Source organism: Diaphorina citri, unplaced genomic scaffold (assembly GCF_000475195.1).
Source record: "Diaphorina citri unplaced genomic scaffold, Diaci psyllid genome assembly version 1.1 scaffold762, whole genome shotgun sequence".
NCBI classification, from domain to species: Eukaryota; Metazoa; Arthropoda; class Insecta; order Hemiptera; family Psyllidae; genus Diaphorina; species Diaphorina citri.
The window spans coordinates 95128-114879 of record NW_007378195.1 but is presented as its reverse complement, the minus strand read 5'-3'; the positions used below and the strand labels follow the sequence as shown (position 1 = coordinate 114879).

At 35.8% G+C, this 19752-nt stretch overlaps 3 protein-coding genes across 3 annotated transcripts in view; 2 read left to right on the top strand and 1 right to left on the bottom strand.

The window, feature by feature from the left end:
• The first annotated feature begins 133 nt into the window (after positions 1 to 133).
• LOC103511885 (chondroadherin-like protein) lies at positions 134 to 2349 on the top strand. The gene is made up of 3 exons (XM_026825502.1): positions 134 to 418; positions 1551 to 2045; positions 2132 to 2349. The coding sequence occupies exons 2-3, from the start codon at positions 1559 to 1561 to the stop codon at positions 2347 to 2349; spliced, it is 705 nt and encodes a 234-aa protein (XP_026681303.1). The 5' UTR covers positions 134 to 418; positions 1551 to 1558.
• Positions 2104 to 3071, top strand: LOC103511876 (transmembrane protein 222). The gene has a single exon (XM_008476619.2). It carries the CDS (start codon positions 2404 to 2406, stop codon positions 2944 to 2946), a length of 543 nt encoding a protein of 180 aa, XP_008474841.1. The 5' UTR covers positions 2104 to 2403; the 3' UTR covers positions 2947 to 3071.
• Positions 3015 to 19752, bottom strand: part of LOC103511884 — a 22617-nt gene continuing 5879 nt past the window's right edge. The window contains exons 4-11 of the mRNA XM_026825501.1: positions 19181 to 19296; positions 18717 to 18727; positions 15597 to 15768; positions 14966 to 15112; positions 13584 to 13751; positions 11310 to 11499; positions 3966 to 4615; positions 3015 to 3374 (exon numbers count right to left, since the gene is read on the bottom strand). Coding sequence (XP_026681302.1) covers positions 4539 to 4615; positions 11310 to 11499; positions 13584 to 13751; positions 14966 to 15112; positions 15597 to 15768; positions 18717 to 18727; positions 19181 to 19296 — 881 coding nt within the window. The 3' untranslated portion in view covers positions 3015 to 3374; positions 3966 to 4538. The remainder of the gene's footprint in view (positions 3375 to 3965; positions 4616 to 11309; positions 11500 to 13583; positions 13752 to 14965; positions 15113 to 15596; positions 15769 to 18716; positions 18728 to 19180; positions 19297 to 19752) is intronic.

Below are 19752 nucleotides of genomic sequence, written 5' to 3'. Positions count from 1 at the left end.
CTCGAGATTCGAGCAGCAGGCAGTGGTGCCAAATGTAAGGATAGGGAAATTTCGTGTGGGATATTTTTATACAAGGAATTTTTTCCCATTATAATTTATTTTTCATCTGGCAACACTGAAGATTAAAGATAAACTGATAAAAGATAAACGCATCTACCGCATCAGCGCATCTTTTAAAATTCAAATTTCAAAACAGAACGAATAGAACGATCAAAATTTTCATTTAAATATTTTTACCTGTTTTATTTCTTGTGAGTTTTTATAGTTCTTTTTAATTAAATTAAATTAAGTATTATTCCCATCTTATCAGAAGAAATTAGCAGTTCCTTTTTACACGAACATCTTGTAAAATTCTGTATTTCATCAATGGCAGACGATATATTAAAATAATGAAGTTGTGTCTCCAGAAGACTTGACGGTAAATTTCTTATTTCTTCCTTCTTTTTGCTGTTTGCACGTAGTAGTCATATGTTTTTCTTTTGGAATCCGAACTGAGTTATTATCAACAATATATGTTGGATAAAATGTATTTGACCTTGAATAGAAGTCCCTATTTTTGACCTTCATGTTACCTTCAAAGTTCAATATATGATAACAATAGATCAGTTGCACTCACTTGGGTGATGTTTCAAAGTCATAGAGTTAAAGAGCAGGAAAAATGAGGACGAACGGAATTTTTCTTTTTCTTCTACGACTTCTAGATCCTGAGATAAATCAATTAAAAAATGCCGGTAAATCGTGAACTTTGACCCGCCTCTCTTGAATATTCCATTTGGAAATAATAATTCAATTGTGCTCAGCAACCTCATTCTGTTCACCTAGTTCAAACATCGTCGTGCGAGTTAAATTTTGGGTTTTGTTTTATCGTCACAAATTATTTAGGTACTGCTCCAAAATAAGTAACAACGTTCCGCTAAATTTATGATTGTGGTGTACCTACATACGTAAGCGAATAGTGCACTCATACCCAATACCCATACCTATCACACGCGACGTTGTTTAACTCAAGTGATCCATTGGGAACTGGTGTATCCAACGTGCTTTCGCCGCTGGCGCTGGCTTCACTTTATGTTAATATTTCTGCTTATTCTCAATTTTCTCTTCTTGCTCGATTTGAGAAGTACTCGCCGCTGGCGCTGGCTTCACTTTATGTTAATATTTCTGCTTATTCTCAATTTTCTCTTCTTGCTCGATTTGAGAAGTACCTCATATCTCATATTTCAAGTCATAGATCTCTCTGTCTGATGACATACTTCCTCTTTCATTTGTATGTACGTATTGTACTTGAATCAAGATAAGAAATCTACTAATATCCTATTTATGAATAAGAGCCAGGCTGAGTCATGGCAAGATAAATCAACTGTAATCACCTCTATACACGATTCATACAATAGCCCGGTGATTAGTTACTAGCTACTCTAGCTAGGGACATTATTCATTATTCCATGTTCATGCAATGACCTGTATGTACTTAGTGACTGAGAGAAATTGGGGAATTTAAATTCAAAGAATTTTCATTAATGATCCGATTTTGTTTTCTTCTGTTTCAGATATAACAATGCGGTCTCTACTAGTAACTACTGCCTTGTTGCTTCTAGTCCACCAAGCTTCCGCATTCTGTCCCCCTGACTGTGATTGCAATGACGAGACCCTAGTTGTAACCTGCAAGGAAGCCAACTTAGATGTAATACCCCTCACACTCAACCCCTCTATTCAACGACTTGTGCTCAAGTACAACAGAATCAAGACTGTGGACAGTGCAATCCAATTTTATTTGTCACTTCAACATGTTGATCTCTCACATAACCACCTGGTTAATATTCCTATAGGAGGATTTGAACCACAAGAAAAACTGGTGGAACTTCAACTGAATCACAATAAACTTTCCTCAGTGAACAATAAAACCTTCATCGGTCTCAAAAGTCTTAAAGTGTTAAATTTAAGAGGCAATTTCCTCGAAGATTTGCCAGGCAGATTGTTTGCTCCATTATCTCACCTAGAAGAGTTGGATCTTGGGCAGAACAGGATTTCCAGGCATAAGTTTGGTTAGGTATGATATCAGTTATAAAGTGCTGCCTGGCCTACATAAAATGAAATAGATATTCTAGTTTTTTTTTTTTTTTCTTTACAGGTCAAGTTAAAAAAATCATTGGTGTGGACAACAACAAAACTGAGACTACCTCAAGTGACTTTGACAAAATCAAACAGTTGGTGTTGACTAATCAAAATTTGAAAGAATTTCTCAGTGATGCTGAAGACAAGTTCAAGACAAATATTGATGTCAGAGAATCAGAAATGAAACTGTTGGCAAGTGATTTAAAACAATTGAGTGAGAAAGTAAAATTTTAGATCTATCTGTACCATCTAGTATTTGAAAATTTTAATAATAATTAGGATAAACTAATGGTGCCAAATCATAACCTTTCTTCAGAAGAAGCTAAAGTCATGGCACCTGAAGCAATAGATGTTGACAATCACAAGTTCCCATTTTGTATAGTGTGGACCCCTCTACCTTTGATTTCATATGTTCTACCTATCATTGGTCACATGGGTATTTGTACATCTAGAGGTGTTATAAGAGATTTTGCGGGGTCATATCATGTATCTGAAGATGACATGGCATTTGGATGGCCTACAAAATATGTTCAACTAAACCCCAGTCTGGCCAACAAAGGAGTCCAAGGATGGGATGATGCAATACAAGAAGCCTCAGAAATTTATAAACACCGTACCCACAACTTGTTATGTGATAATTGCCACTCTCATGTTGCAACAGCATTAAACCTCATGAACTACAATGGTAGCAATAGCTGGAATATGGTAAAATTAGGCATACTTGTCACATTCAAGTCCAAATATGTGGGATTTTCAGGATTTTTGAAACAGTGGGTTCCATTTTGTATACTTGCATTTTTGGTTTTTATATTTTACTATTATATTTTTTAAACCTAGGAGGTTTGTCAAATTATACTTCTGGTATGTAATCTATATCAGACAACTGTACATAATGTACCTTCTTACAATTCCTTGATTATTTATGGATTTAAGTTTACATTAGACATTGAGTAAAAGAAAAATGCTCTGTCTTAGCAAAGAGGGCTTGCTAATTACAGGCCTCCTCACAGGTCATTGCAGCCTCAATTACCACCTAATCAAAGAATGGTCATAACACCTAAAGAAGTCAAAGAAATTAGTCCTAAAAGAATCCTAGCCTTCATAAGAAGTCTAGGGCTCTTTTAGATAACCAAAAGGAAAGTCACTAAAGATCTAACCAGGTTACAGTGACATAGGCCTTTAATATAGCCAATACCAAATATTATTATGAGTTATTCTTACTGTATATTTCTTTGAACCCATTGTGTTTCACTTCACACCTTTCCTCATCCACTTATATAGCTTGAAACAGGTGTGAAAAATTATGAATCCAAAGAAAGTTACAGTAAGATTGAACTAGGTAAATGTCCTATCTAGCCTTAAAATAAAAAACAAGAAGGTAATACTGAGAGCAAATAATATTTTTTTTATATAATACATTATAGTGTATTTTATTACAAAAGGCCTCTCAATCAGCTTTAGAGTGATCGCTTTGAGGCCAACTGGTTTTGGCTAAACAAAATTTTCCGAGTGGGATGCCCTTCGCATTCAACCTTCGCTATATTGATATAGCGTGAGGAAATTTGGGCTAGTCTTCTCCCCGTAAGTCCCCTAGCTAGACGCTGATCTACTCTCTGTTTATAGTCCCTCAGCCAGACTTATCGGCTGTCGTTTGTACCCAGCCTAAAGTGTAAATATCTAGCGCGCTCGGCGGAAATAAATTGTTGTATTTTATTTAACAATTAACCGGGAACCCAAGCCCGGTTTATTCGATTAAATACCGAGATAAATCGATTTAAAAAATACCGGTATATCGTGAAGTTTGACGTCACGGCATACGCGCCTGTAGGCGATGACGTCATAATTCCCACCTTTCCTCATCCACTTATATAGCTTGAAACAGGTGTGAAAAATTATGAATCCAAAGAAAGTTACAGTAAGATTGAACTAGGTAAATGTCCTATCTAGCCTTAAAATAAAAAACAAGAAGGTAATACTGAGAGCAAATAATATTTTTTTTATATAATACATTATAGTGTATTTTATTACAAAAAAAACAACAATATTATCTCAATATAAAATTATTATTTTTAATAAGTTAAATTGGTAAAAAAAAAAAAAAAAAAAAAATAGTAGGTATTGCTTGAACAATTTACTTACTTAATTGTTTACAGCAGTAAAGTCCCCAAGTAGGTTACCTGTTTTATGACCTCATTTTCAACCAACTAAATATTTCCATCATTTCATATGGGTTATAGGATATGAAACATTTAGGTGTATAAAAATTGGAAATAATAACATTAATACCAACCTAAACTTACTAGTACTTACAACATTTTAATGGGGGGATTTGAGTATTGCAATAAAATTACCAACAATGAGGAAAAAAGAAAGATTGAAGGTGAATTACATAGAACTCTACTTGAAAATCAGTGTAGCACTCATCATAAATACTCTACCATTGACAAATTTGAGTTGTGAGGTCCATGCATCTGTCCAATAGCTATCCACTTGTCTATTGCTGTATACAACAAATCAAAATTGTATTTTACAATGATATTCAATATTGTTAATATGTGAAATCTGACGTCACAACTCTTTGAACTTTTTTATTAGACCAACAAATAAAAATTGAATTTTCGACCTTTTAAAGTTACTTTTTCGCAGTTTTGACCTCAGATTTCGATTTTTCACAACTTTTTACGTAGGAATCGATCATTTATTTATAATTTTTACCCATTTGCAACTGCTCCATTGCAACTCCTCCATTATGATATCATCGCCCACGGGAGCGTATGCCGTGACGTCAAACTTCACGACTTACCGGTATTTTTTAAATCGATTTATCTCGGGATCTAGAAGTCGAAAAACCTCATTTTTCCTGCTCTATGACTTTGAAACATCACCCAAGTAAGCGCAACTGATCTATTGAAAAAAAAATATTAAAAATTGAGGGATTTCTGGGATTTTTTTGTACTTTGTCTGGGATTTTTTGTGGTAGTCCGTAGTCCCGTAAGAACACCTACATAACCTGATGTCCTGATAACTATCTGCCTGCCAGGCCTGCCGAATGCATAAGTGCTAAGTGCTTGGTGGACTCTTTGAATTTAAGAATCGCGATTCACGATTCTTTTGAAATATTCGACTCTTTGAATCGACTCAGAGAATATTTACCCATCCCTACTGCCTGCCAGGCCTGCCGAATGCATAAGTGCTAAGTGCTTGGTGGACTTTTGTTAAAATTTAAATTTAAATATTATAGGTGCTGAATTGCTGATACCGATAAATACAAAATCTAAAGAATTAAAAATAGGGATCAGAATCCCAAGGAAAGGTGCAAAATTTTCTAAACATATCTAACACATCACATATCACTACTTTTCTTTGTTGGCAATGGATCAAGATGGCAAAATCAGTGTTTGAGGATATTCCAAAATATCCAGAAGATGAACAAATAGCTGAAGATTTGTCTGGAATTCATAGTGAGGATTCTCTATTTTCAAGTAAGTATATATTGAGTTTCCATCCAAAAAGATAGGCCTTTTTTTTTTTCCTTTTTTAAAAGGAGGAAAATAATTTTTTTTATCATAATTTTTTTTTTTTTTTTTTTTTTCAAGAGGTTTGTTAGAGGGAACTGTAACTGCTATGGTCTTATCATCCTGAAATATCAAAGATGCAGTAAAAGAGTTGGCAGCATTGGCTGTTGGAGTTAGAAGTATGAAAAAAAAAAGTATAAAAGATCTTAAACATAAAAAAAAAATCTGCTCACCCATAAGCCAAGAAGAAGAAACACTCACTCCAATGGCGTATTAGGGATAGGTATGTGAATCCTGTGCCGACCAGACTGCTTGCCTCCAAAGAACTCTATGTTATGTCAAATCCTCCCAGTCCTTCAGCCCCCATCTGTTGCATAGTCTCTTCATGGTAAACGTTTGCCTTGATATGGTGTTTTGCTGAAGATCTTCCACATGGCTCTGTTCTTGTCTACTCTCATCAGGTGACCAAGCCATCATGCATAGTCTGTTAGCGTTCATGGTGGCTACTACATTAGGTTGTTTGGATAGGGCGTGGATGTCACTGTTGTGTCTCCTTTTCCATGACTGGGTTTGATGGTCGAAGTAGGGTCCAAATATTGTTCTGTACACTTTGTTTTTGAATACTTGCATTTGATGTTCTTCTTGCTTTGTGATGCTCCATGTCTCTGATCTGTATAATAAGACAGGTTTGATGATGGTGTTGTACAGGGTCATTTTGGAGTTCCAGGATAGGAGTCTGGAGCTGAGTAGGGATCTGAGGCTGTGATAGGCTTTATTTGTGTTGTTTAACCTGATTTTCATCTAAGTCTGATGTTGGTTTTGATCGTCGATGTGAACTCCTAGGAACTTGAAGCATTTGTACTTGTTCGAAGTTGTACTGTCCAATTCTCAGATTTTGTTGGGGTTCCCGGATTTGACCTCTCTGTAGGACTAGGTATTTTGTCTTCTTTTGGTTTATTGTAAGGAAGCAAAATACAAAATTTGTCAGAAATGTCTGAAGTGTTGGAAATGTATGATGAGGTCCATGCATCTGTCCAATAGCTATCCACTTGTCTATTGCTGTATACAACAAATCAAAATTGTATTTTACAATGATATTCAATAATGTTAATATGTAAATGTATGTACATGGAAATACTACACCAAATATTATTAGTGAATCAATCATGTCTAATTGGTGAGTAACTTGCACATGAGATTTAAGAGAATGGTGCAGTGCATTTTAATTGCAAGGATATTCACATTAAGAAACAAGTGCATGTTAGTATTACCTAGGTATTATTATTATCTATCAAAAAATGAGTTGTAATGCTACATGCATAAATTTCGATGAAAAATTAAGATAATCCAAGTCTGGTATCTACAGCTCCTTGTATAGGTATAGGATCTGGATTAGTACAAGTACATCCAGAATGTACATGGGAAACGTCACGAAACTTACTTTTTCCATGAATTCAGCAAGGATCAAAAATTACTGTTTGTACTTTAAGTACGCGCGCCGATAACCACGGTACCTACTCAATATGGGGCCCGAATTCCAACTAGCAAATGACCCTAATGTGCTGAACGTTTTTGCCAAATTTCATCAAAATCAGATAAACCGTTCGAGAGTTATGTCGAAAATCGTCGAAATTATAACTGGTAACATATCGTTCATTCGATAAATCGGTGAAAAGGTCAGAGTTAAAAACGTCGATCCCTATATGTATTGTGGCAACTAGCTCAAATTCTGTACCTATGAAATAAAAACCAATTTTGTAATGTGTTAAAAATTAAAAATAAAGTAATGAAAATACAACCAATAAACACAACACCCATCTTTTGAAATAAAAGTGAACAAGAAAACGAAAAGTCCTAGAGTGGCCGAATGAAAAAAAATAAGGTGATTAGTGATTACAATGTACAAAAACAAGGTGAAAAATAGAAGGGTCACGCCCACTGTCAATTAAATGTCCAAAACAAATTCTTTCGTTAAAAAAAAGAGTGTTACCACATTCATCAGTTCACGAATTTATAGAAGTGTGTCCACTCATAGTCGACGGCCGTCGATCGATGTGGATCGACAGCCGGTCGACTATGACACACTTTTTAAGATCTTTAAGAATTTGTGTGGAGATTTGACATGGGTGTGCATGGTGTTTGTATACCAACCAGCTTGTTTATAAAGTTTAGTTAAACTTTTATTCAAGCGTCCACCACCGAGACAGATAGTCGAACTGCATGAAACCAAAGAAATGAAACAATGTTAGTACACACTTGGAGGAACCTACTTGTAGTCATACCTACCTTTGAAGATATGTATATGTAAAACTGATAAAGGGAATCTTCAGAACTATTCTGGTAGTACAAACAATATGATAGCTAGGTAACGAGTTTTCTGGAAATTTATAAAAGAGGGATAGTAATAAAAAATCTAGCAAGAACCAAAAGAGATGTGAAATAACTGATTATATATCTACATAAATATAGATTTTATTTCAATTATGTATAAAAAGTACAGAAAGAAATATTTTAATTCTAAAATACAAGTAGGTATGTTGTAAAATACCTGCAAAGATTAGTAAAAAATCTGAATGTCTTTTGGTATACCTCTTTCAACCCTCGGTAAAATGTTTGAAAAACAAGTAACAAAATAGTATTGATCTAAAAATAATTAAATAATCCCAAAAGTAGTATTCAAATTTAAGTGTAAGTCTCAACAAATCTGAGGTTTGATTGCAAAGGCACTTGTGTGTAAATGTATAAAAAAATGAACAGAAATGAAAATACATAAAAATAGATTTAAGAAAAAAACTTTAGTATACTTTAACAATCAAAGGTTTAAAATCCGGAATTAATTCTTCATTCCGGTATTTTTTTATTATTATTATTAATATTTTTTTACAAAATTTTTCCCATCCAATATTGCACGAAAATAATATAATCGTTAATGACATTAAATTTACTTGGCTCGTTTTCTGGATAACTTAACTAACTGGGGAGGGAGGGGAGAGAGTTTATGAAGGTCTCAATTCTAAAATGAAATTTTTTGCTGCTACAGTATTTACTTAGCATGATAGGTAAATAAATTAAGTTAAATCAACGAAATAAAATACAACTGCTTGTCTACTACCTAATTTGAACACTAACATGACAACCGTGTGATATAAATTCAATAGGTACTACTCTCTTTATTTAAATTAACAACACTAAAATATAAATCACCTCTAATTAATATATACCTATATGTTTTTTTTATATATATATAAAATACATATTCTATTTTCTGTAATAAATTATCTACTCGGGTATTATTTACATTATACACGTGTAAAGTGGACGGAATAAAAACAAAAATAAAACACAACCAATGAAATAATAAGTACAATAGATAATAAAATATTTTTAAGTACATTGATGGACAATATTTATCATAGAACGGGCGTCTTTAGGTGTTTGTCCGCCACTTAATAGATGATAGACATAAGAAGAAAATTTAATCAACTAGAAAGGTCTTATTTTTATTGAAGAGAAAAGTAAAGAGTGAAGGACAGACCTGTTTACAAGATGTAATAAAATAAAGCTCAGGGTGCAGTATGCGTGTTTAAACAAAAGTAAGAAAGATAATATTATTCACTGTATTTCCTTCTTTTCCTGCTTCTTTTTAATTCCTTTCTTACATACAATTACACATTTGTAAGTAAGTACTTAATTAAAAACATATATGTGGAGCAAAAAGAACCTCTACTAACAGAAGTATTTCCCTTTTTAGTAGGTATTAAATATCTCAATCTTTCATACATAGGTTCCATACATACACTCACACAGGGTAGGTAAACATCCCACCACCGTTATTTGGAAGACAGAAGAAAAGCTCTCACCAAATTGCACTAATCCATGCAAAGAAACATAATAATGCATAGTATGAATTCATAATGGTTATAATATGCAATAGCCATCATAGTCAATTTCTTAAAGAGCCAGCAGAGATTATCAAAAATGCATCTATTACTTATGAAAAAACACCACCATTTTATTATTGTCTTATCTAGAAGGTACCATTTTGTCCCATTTTTGTCTATCATTATTATGAACCGATTTCGTTTTTCCAAGTCCAGGGAAATTATAAATAACAGAACTGATCTATTTCTGCAATAAATGAAGATAAAAATCCATGCCATGTCTGGGAATGAACCCACACTTTGGTGTGACTTAACTTTCCGTTCCGAGGAAAGTAGGTATACATAATTATGTAGTTCAAAATTAATTTTGTTCCCCTGCCAGAACCAAAAAAGACAAGAATTGAGATGAAGAAAAAAAAAACTTTTTACAGTGGAGCAGATAGGGTTCTAGACTTTATAGTGACGTCATCATAAACAAAATAAAACGTGGGAGTGCGACAGAAGCATTGGCAGTGATTCAACAATCATCATCGCCCAAGATTTGAGTAGGTACAGTTTGCTCGATGCCATTATTTAACTATGAACTATCGTTGAAAAAAAAAAAAGATTTCTCTCATGGATATGTATTAAAAAAAAGTTTCACTGTGGTCCACGACTTTGAGGCTTTATGAGACTGTTTAGATAGAGTTTAGGGTATAATGGAGGTCAATGGAGTCAATAGGCAAAAACAAGAACTAATAGTGAAACGCTCTTAGAGATTTTACTTGGCTGCGCAACGTACAACATATACAGTACATACTTTAGTTTTAGTGAAAACTAAATCATCAGCTCGTTCCAAATCAAAGTGATCTGAAAATTGGTACAATAGGTAAGTACTGGCACCGAGCAAAAAGTACCTTTAATAAAACAGCTTGAACCTTGAAGAATCAAAAGCTTGGGCAGTGTGAGCATAAGATCTAATCACTGGTGAACCGTGTTTTAGCAGTGACTTTTTAACAAATCAAATTACGAAAGACCATCATTTCCGAACAAATTCGACTGAGTGCATCCCGAAATAGCCAGCAGCACGTGATACCCCTAACGGTCATATGTCCAGATACAAACCACGTAAATCGTTGTTTAACTTTGGTGATAATAATAATAATAATAATAATAATAATAATAATAATAATAATAATAGACTCTTGTGTGGAAGACAACCACTGGGCAAGGTTAAGGTCCGAGGCGTTCCCCACCACCTCTCTTATTGGAAATACTTGAGTAAAAGAAATTAACTACTGCAATCAACGTGCTATAACCACTGGCTGTTGATCACATTACTCAAGCAATTCTTTCGTAATTCGATACAATTATAAAGGTCTTGGTTCATATGACAAGCACTGGTTTTCGCAGTCCTACGCGGACAGTATATTCAAGGTGTCAAGTCTTTTAACTGAGGCATCAATTCCAAAAATCTGATTGGCCAAAATTTGTTTCCGTCTAACTTGATAGCGAGAGTTTTTGTTCATAAAAATGGGGTGTTGGCTTAACGAGTTGTATTCGATTAAGTGAAATTTAATTCAGTCAAACATGGCTGAACCAATGAGATTTCGCTGTTTACGTCCAAAGCGGAATCTCATTGGTCCAGCCATTTTTGACTGCATTAAATTTCACATAATCGAACACATACGAATCGAATAAGACAAACTACGCTTGTTATATGAGCCAGGCCTAAAAGTCACATCTACCACACCATAGGGCAAGATTTATTCTAGCTTGAAATCGGGTAAATTGAAAAACTCTTTGACGGTCAACTTGCCTTTGGGTTTGAATTTCAAGTGCTCCTCGATGTACTGGCAGGGGCATCGGTTATTGATGCAGTGACGGGGCGGTAAAAGTGCCGGGTGTGGGGAGCGATCTGCCGCATCGATTTGAAGAGACAGATTACCGCGTGTGAGAAGTTTAACGTAGCGGGACGAATAGCGGAGCAGAAGCATGCAAGCCCGGTCCTGAGACAAAACAATCCCCGCCACCCCCAACACAAGTTAGACACATAATAATTGTTAAGTTCTCATCATCATGAAAGTTCTAGTGGTTACTTATATGAAAGATAGATGAAAGTCATTTTTTTTTTTCTCTCTCCTTCAAAGAGAGAAACAATCAATAACAATTTATTATTGTTGAGGTGATATGAGGCACTGGCAACCCAAACTTTGGGTTCAAAATTCTGCTTTTCCATTAGCTATTACACTTGTAAGATACTTTACCATACTCTGGTGATATGAGGCACTGGCAACCCAAACTTTGGGTGTACCGTACCTACAGTAACATTACAGTGCAACAGCAGTCTTGGGGATTAAAAAGACATGCAAAATAATTGGTCCCTCGTGATGGAACAGTCAACATTTATAATGTACGGACAAATAAGAGAGAGAAATAAAGGAAAGGCTTAGACCTTGGAATAGTGAAACAGCAAAATTTGAATACATGCATGGACAGATGGACACCAAACTATATAAATATGAATTGAAACATTACACACAAAAAATCCCATTTAAATTAGAGCAAGCAACCAAACATAGTCGATAAATTACTATTTTGAGCAGTCCGTCAGTAAAATCTAATAACTGTTTCTCTCTCCATTTATGTATAACATAGCAGGTACCTATTTTAGCCATAAATATAAATGCATTAGTTTTAGGTAGTAAAGTAGGTTAAATTGAATTCATAAGTTAAAATAATACTGTAATAACAATAATAATAAAAAAACGAAAATCCATCAATCAATTTTTTAGAAGAAAATAATAGTGTTAAGCATACTTAAATGCTTGTCACCACTGAGGTTGGCTATCAATGCTATCCAATCATTGATAAAATAATACTATACTTATACTATGGTAAGAGAAAGAAAAATAATCTCATTAAAATTAAATAACCGAACAAGATAAATATACACTAAAAAAGTGAAAAGGTCCGAATGTAGAGAAGTAGGTACATATGTGAATACAGTAAATATAAAGCTCTCGGAATATTTTTAAAAGTTTGTAGTTCCGTACATGGTGGGTTTACAAGCTCCAAGCCATTAACACAAACTGGCTTGAGCAAACCGGTTTGCACAAGTGAATCGTAGCGTGTGAACGCAGGCTTGAAGTTTGCACAAGCCAAAAGAAACTGTGTTCAAATCAGTTCAGATTTCACGCTAAAAACACGCGTAGAACTACATCGGCCTAGAAACGCCTAGTCTATGCCTCGCTCCTTGAGAAAATCGTTGAAACAGGGACAGAACGCGCGCGTATCTCGGAACGGCTTCTGAGCCAAATGTTGCTCTATGTATTGACACGGACACAGGGCGGACGATAAGTGGCGCGGATTCACAGGGTTCCCGCCTTCGCCGTCATCGTCCAGTGTCCAGTCAAGACGTCTTCGCAGAAAGTCCTTAGCCCAGCGCTGCGCGTAGCGACACAGCAAACGCTCACCACGCTCCTAAAATATTACGGAAACAAGCAATGTACTCAAACACACGCAGGGAAAATGAGAAGATGAAAAAAATAATAATAAATAAATAAAACAAAACTATAGAGAAACTGATGAGAGATAAGATAGAAGCAGAAGGAATAGAAAAAACGAAACGAAAGTAGGGGAAAAATAAGAAATGAAAATGCAAGGTACTATTTATTGACTACTCTACTGTCACAATAGTCCTAAACAAAAATGGACGCGGCACACAAGGGATCAAGAAGAGACCGCCATAACATAATAATAAATTCTATCAACACGCCAAAACATTACAGTATTTCAGTAAAAATTCATTTAGATTAAATGTAAGGCCCGGGACCACACATTGAGATACCTAATCAATTAATCAAAGTTAATCAACCAATTAGAATGCAGCATTTTTCATCAAAGCAATTCTGATTGGCTGATTAACTTGATTGAATTATCTCAAAGTGTGGTCCCTAGCCTTCGGTTCGTTTTACGAATTGCTTCTTTCAGGCTGTTAAAATTATCGGCCAGTTAAAACAAACCAATAACTTTAACAGCCTGATGACTGCTATTACTAAACCGAATCTCATTAAAAAAAAAACTCCCTTACCTGTTTCCGGGATAATCGCGTCATTTGAGATCCCTGAATGATAATGTCGGAATCATCAATGTCCATTCTCTCCTCTAGGTCGGCTTTCTTTCGTCGCTCTTCCTTGGTCAGCTCTTTGGGGCCCTTACCCTCCGATTCTTCCCTTTCAACATAATCCTGCAACTTTTTCTGAGAAGAGAGGGAGGAGACGATCAGGTAAAAGTACATTGAGGATTGAGGCGAAAGCCAGCAGGTGGCCCCTTTCAATCGCCCACCAGGGGCGAATGGAGGGACTACTTTTTTTTAAAGTAAAAGTACAAAAAAGGTACAAAGTATAAACGGTAAAACGTTCTACAAGAACTCAGTTACTACAGCTCTTTTACAACAATAGTAGTAACGGGTGATACTCCTTTGAATCCCTAGGCATAGGCTACCAGGAGGGAGGAGTAGTATAATAATAATTCTATTGACAAACAAAAAAGCGACCCTAACCTAGTCCCGGAACAAGAGAAAATAAACCATGCTAATGAATAGAAGCGTTCTCAACGGAGCATTGACCATAGCGCATAGCCCCGACCCTCGCTGAAAATGGAGATATTAAACTGACTTTTTTTATTATTATTATTATTATTATTATTATTTTTCCTCGAGGGTCGATGGTTTTGAATACATTTTTCATAACATTCTAACTTCAAGTGTATCTAAAAGCGGGAGGTTCAAGGCTCTAGTATGAGAACACTGGTGCAGGGTAAATGGTTCAGGGTCTAGGCTAGAGTGAATGGTCCACGATCTATGCTAGGGTCAATAGTTCAGGGTCTAGGCTAAGGTCAATGGTTCAGGGTCTAGGCTAGGGTCGCTGGTGCAAGGTCTAGGCTAGGGACAATAGTTCAGGGTCTAGGCTAGGGTCGATGGTTCAGGGTCTAGGCTAGGGTCGTTGGTGCAAGGTCTAGGCTAGGGTTAATGGTTCAGAGTCTAGGCTAGGGTCGATAGTACAAGGTCTAGGCTAGGGTCAATCAATAGTTCAGGGTCTAGGCTAGGGTCGATGATTCAGGGTCTAGGCTAGGGTCGTTGGTGCAAGGTCTAGGCTAGGGACAATAGTTCAGGGTCTAGGCTAGGGTCGATGGTTCAGGGTCTAGGCTAGGGTCGTTGGTGCAAGGTCTAGGCTAGGGTTAATGGTTCAGAGTCTAGGCTAGGGTCGATAGTACAAGGTCTAGGCTAGGGTCAATCAATAGTTCAGGGTCTAGGCTAGGGTCGATGATTCAGGGTCTAGGCTAGGGTCGTTGGTGCAAGGTCTAGGCTAGGGTTAATGGTTCAGAGTCTAGGCTAGGGTCGATAGTACAAGGTCTCAATAGTTCAGGGTCTAGGCTAGGGTCTTTGTTCCTCGGTCGCTCATTCATACTTACAATACAATCGTTGATGTCGAAATAAATAAAACATAGGTTGACCTTGTGGCACGAGATTTTACCCCTGTCATCCAAGCCGAGTAGAATTTTGTGCTTGATCAGCTGACGGTTCACATGGGCCATACAGCGCTCCAAGTTGTGATTCAACTGAGGAAGCAAAGACGAGGATTATAAGGTTAGGCTAGGCTTGAAAAAAGAAGAGGTGCTTCCTAGCTTCTATAGAACACCATTCCGCTGATATTAAAAAAAAGTCCTAGTCTGCCCTAAAAATTATATACGAGAAAAAAGAAGAGGTGCTTCCTAGCTTCTATAGAACACCATTCCGCTGATATTAAAAAAAAGTCCTAGTCTGCCCTAAAAATTATATACTTAGGTAATTTAAGATTATGATCAACTTTCAAGCTTTATGAAATTTGGAGTTCATTTTCTCGTTTATATTTCAGGCTATGACTAGCTAATGAAGACTAAAAAGTCTGGTTTAACCTCATGTCACCATATCAAAATATATAAGACCTTGGTTAGACTGCGGGGGTAAATCCTATAGAGCCCATAGAGTTCATACAGTTATTTTATCTCAGTAGCTCATATATTATTAGGTCGTTTGCTACAAGGTAAAACCACAAAAGCTCACCTTGATTTTGATCCACATGCAGAGGAAAATAGCGGCCGCGTTGACAACGAGCCAAAGTATGCCCAGGGCAAACAGCACTAGCCCTTGCACTCCCGAGAACAGGAGCGCGAGAAGTACAATGAACGCTGTCAGGACCCAGCACATAAATATTGTTCCATATTGACAGACATAACTTGCAGAGGAATATTGTTGTTATTATTATTGTTCCATATTCTTGTTATTATTATTGTTGCCTATCAAACATAAATTTCTTAAACTTGGAATATTGTTATTTTTTATTTAATTTTAGTATGGTACCTGACATTGTTAGATTATTTTAGAATGTTATTATTGTGTCTGACAGTTTTTGTATAGAGTCAATGTACATAATTAAACTTGGTTTAACGTTCTTAGGTGTTATGGCCAGGACCAGAATCTCAGTTTAACTCTCTTGTTAAGCAACTTGATTGACTAAAGAAATTGAAAACTACCAATAAGATTGCGCAGTCAATGTACATAATTAAACTTGGTTTAACGTTCTTAGGTGTTATGGCCAGGACCAGAATCTCAGTTTAACTCTCTTGTTAAGCAACCTGATTGACTAAAGAAATTGAAAACTACCAATAAGATTGCGTCTTAATCTAAGAGTTAAACTTGGTTTTGGTCTTGAGCATTAGTTATTTTTCTTTTTTACGTTCCCACAAAAGGAACTTTGGTCTTTTCGTAATATTACGATATACCTATTATACCTAACTTTTGCCCACTGCAAAAACTATCCATCAGTTGATACTGGAACTGTGATTCCAATATCAATTCAACAAGATACGCTTATCTTGAATTTAGCTCTCGAATTTGAACCACAGTTCCTCTAGTTACAGATCCAGTATAATGCGAGAAAACAAACTACCTACACATACATATGAATACATGCAGTTTCTTTGTGTTATTATGTCACAACTTTGGTGCTCACTGCAGCATTGTAGGATTTTCCCAATATCTCAATTATCCTAAAATCCATTATTATTATTATTATTATTATTATTATTATTATTATTATTATTATTATTATTATTATTATTATTATTATTATTATTATTATTATTATTATTATTATTATTATTATTATTATTATTATTATTATTATTATTATTATTATTATTATTATTATTATTATTATTATTATTATTATTATTATTATTATTATTATTATTATTATTATTATTATTATTATTATTATTATTATTATTATTATTATTATTATTATTATTAATTTTGTTAGATTCTTATCAATCCTCTTTCACTATCAACTGATGGATAGTTTGTTTTCTCGCATTATACTGGATTTGTAACTAGAGGAACTGTGGTTCAAATTCGAGAGCTAAATTCAAGATAGACGTATCTTGTTGAATTGATATTGGAATCACAGTTCCAGTATCAACTGATGGATAGTTTTAGTTCCACTATCACTATCACAGTTCTCGAATTTGAACCACAGTTCCTCTAGTTACAAATCCAGTATAATGCGAGAAAACAAACTATCCATCAGTTGATAGTGGAAGAGGATTGATAAGAATCTAACAAAATTTAAAATAATAATAATAACATCAACATAGACGAAATTGTCCGTAGTGTTAAAGCGCATAAAAGAAGAAGAAGAAGAAGAAGAAGAAGAAGAAAAAAAAGATTCAAGAGTTCGATTCCCGATTTTTTTTTCTCTCCAAAGTAGGTATCCGTACCCGGTATATTTTTTTATACCCATACCATTACCGGGTACAAAAAAATGTTCCCGAACACAACACGGGTATCTAGACGTCAAACTGTCAGGGACAGTATTATAATTATAGGGAATAATTATATCTCTAGAATTCTAGGTGGTATGGGTCTATCAAAAACTCGGTAGTTCAGTCTTGATCTACTCGTGGGTTTTATAACATTTGTTTTGTATTTCGTCTAACTTTGGTCGTCGTTTAGTTCATCCTTCGTTATCGTTATAAAATTATAAACTTGTCATTCAATTAAAGAAAAAAATAAATGCTTTACTCCGAGAACCTCATTCCCCTTCCTATGCTGTTAGCCCTGCTCTTTAATGTTCACACCAAACAATGCCATAGTCTGCAGTTGTTCAAATAGAAGGTTTCCTATTTTTATGGAAGAAACGTTTGAAGTAAACACAATAATATGCCAATATTTCATTTCCATCGAAGTGTTAATTTCACACTTTGTCGAAAAAAGGGGCTTAATTAACTCGGAATTCTGAATTCACGATTGACCTAAGTACCTTTATAATGACAATTCGTACATGGTATCCTCTCATCTTGATATTCTACGCACCATCCTGTTTGTCTAAAGGTAATAATTAATAATAATAATAATAATAATAATAGACTCTTGAGTGGAAGGCAACCACTAGGCGAGGTTAACGCCATAGGCGTTCTCTACCACCTAACCCTTAGAGCTCCATTATTATGTGGCCAAGTTCTCAAATAAATGAGGATAAAATTCCATACCTCGGCTGGGATCGAACCCACGCCCTCCTGATTACCAGGCGGCATAATTGATTAAAATTTAAAAATAAATGGATTTTTGACTGTACTTTTACTTTCCTGATCCTATACATATGTATAACTATGAAGAAAAGTACCTAATGTAATCGGCTGAAATTTTCAATGCACAGTTCTTAGTGACAAAACATGTTTTGCAGCCCTTAGGCCAGCCACCCCTGATCAGGTCCGACTGTCAAGTCTACCTGATAGTGTTTGCTCAACAGGTAGACCTAACAGGCAGTCTTTTCAGCCGTACATCTCAGGTCTACCTGATAGTGTGTGTACTCATCAGGTAGACCTGATCAGGTTTACCTGATAGTGAGTGGCTGGCCTTTGTGTAAATCCAGAGTTTCAGCCATTGGTCCATCTGTAGCGAAATATGTATCTCGAGAACGGTATCTATGAGGATACTTTGATACTTGGTATGAATTATTGCGAACTCTTTTTCCAACCTAAAGGTGTGTCCACACATAGTCGTTTTTGAGTGCGCCAATGCACTTTTTGGGTACTTTTACATCGGAATAGGACTCTATCTCAAAAAAAATTGTCATTTGGTTGAGCCCCGGGTGGTTAAATATTGTTTTCAGATATCGCTTGCGACGCTGAATCCTGGGGAGAAGGGGGATAGAGGGTACTGTAACTGCTAAGCTCTTATCGTCCCGAAAGCGAAGAGAGAAGGAAGAAAGAATAGGAGAAACTTGAGAGCGAGAGTTTTTATAAGAAGCCTATGTAGTCCTATTACCGTGTGTTTATTAGCAGAAGAAGGAGATACAGCTCTCAAGGAGCTGGGTCAATACAACGTAGGAGTACATACGAGTAACATACAACATATAATGACCAAGGAAACAATACTTCAAAGACATGCAGGAGTCCATGAGATGTACATCATTCAGTGAATTGAAGAGTGTGGCGAACAACAGAAAGGAGTGGCTTCACAGACAAGGCCTAGCCTTTAGATATTGATGATGATATCCCTCTTGGGAGAAGAACCTGAAAAAAGGGATGACTTTTAAGAAGTTGGCAGAGAGATCGAACCTGGAACTGTTAGCGCTCTGTACGTACCGTAAGACCTTGGGCCATCAGTTCTTCAGGTACAAGTTCTGGACGGAAATGGGCGGGAGTTATCCATGGGAGTTTAGTGTTGACAGGTAGAAGAGTCACTATGATGTCACCATTCGCTGGAACATAAAGATAAGAAACTCTTCAACTAGAAGCTAACATTGGGCAAAGGTTAATACCAAAAAGTGTGTCCAATAGTCGACCGGTAAGACCTTGGGCCATCAGTTCTTCAGGTACAAGTTCTGGACGGAAATGGGCGGGAGTTATCCATGGGAGTTTAGTGTTGACAGGTAGCAGAGTCACTATGATGTCACCATTCGCTGGAACATAAAGATAAGAATCTCTTTAACTAGAAGCTAACATTGGGCAAAGGTTAATACCAAAAAGTGTGTCCAAACATAGTCGACCGCTCGATCGACGAGGAAAAACTATGTTATCCAGACTGTGGACGGTTCAGTCGACATCGATCGACGGCCGGTCGACTATGTGTGGACACACCTTAAGGCTTGTTCTACCACCTACATTTTTTTTTTTTTTTTTTTTTTTTTTTTTTTTAAAAGTGAGTTTTCCCCCGC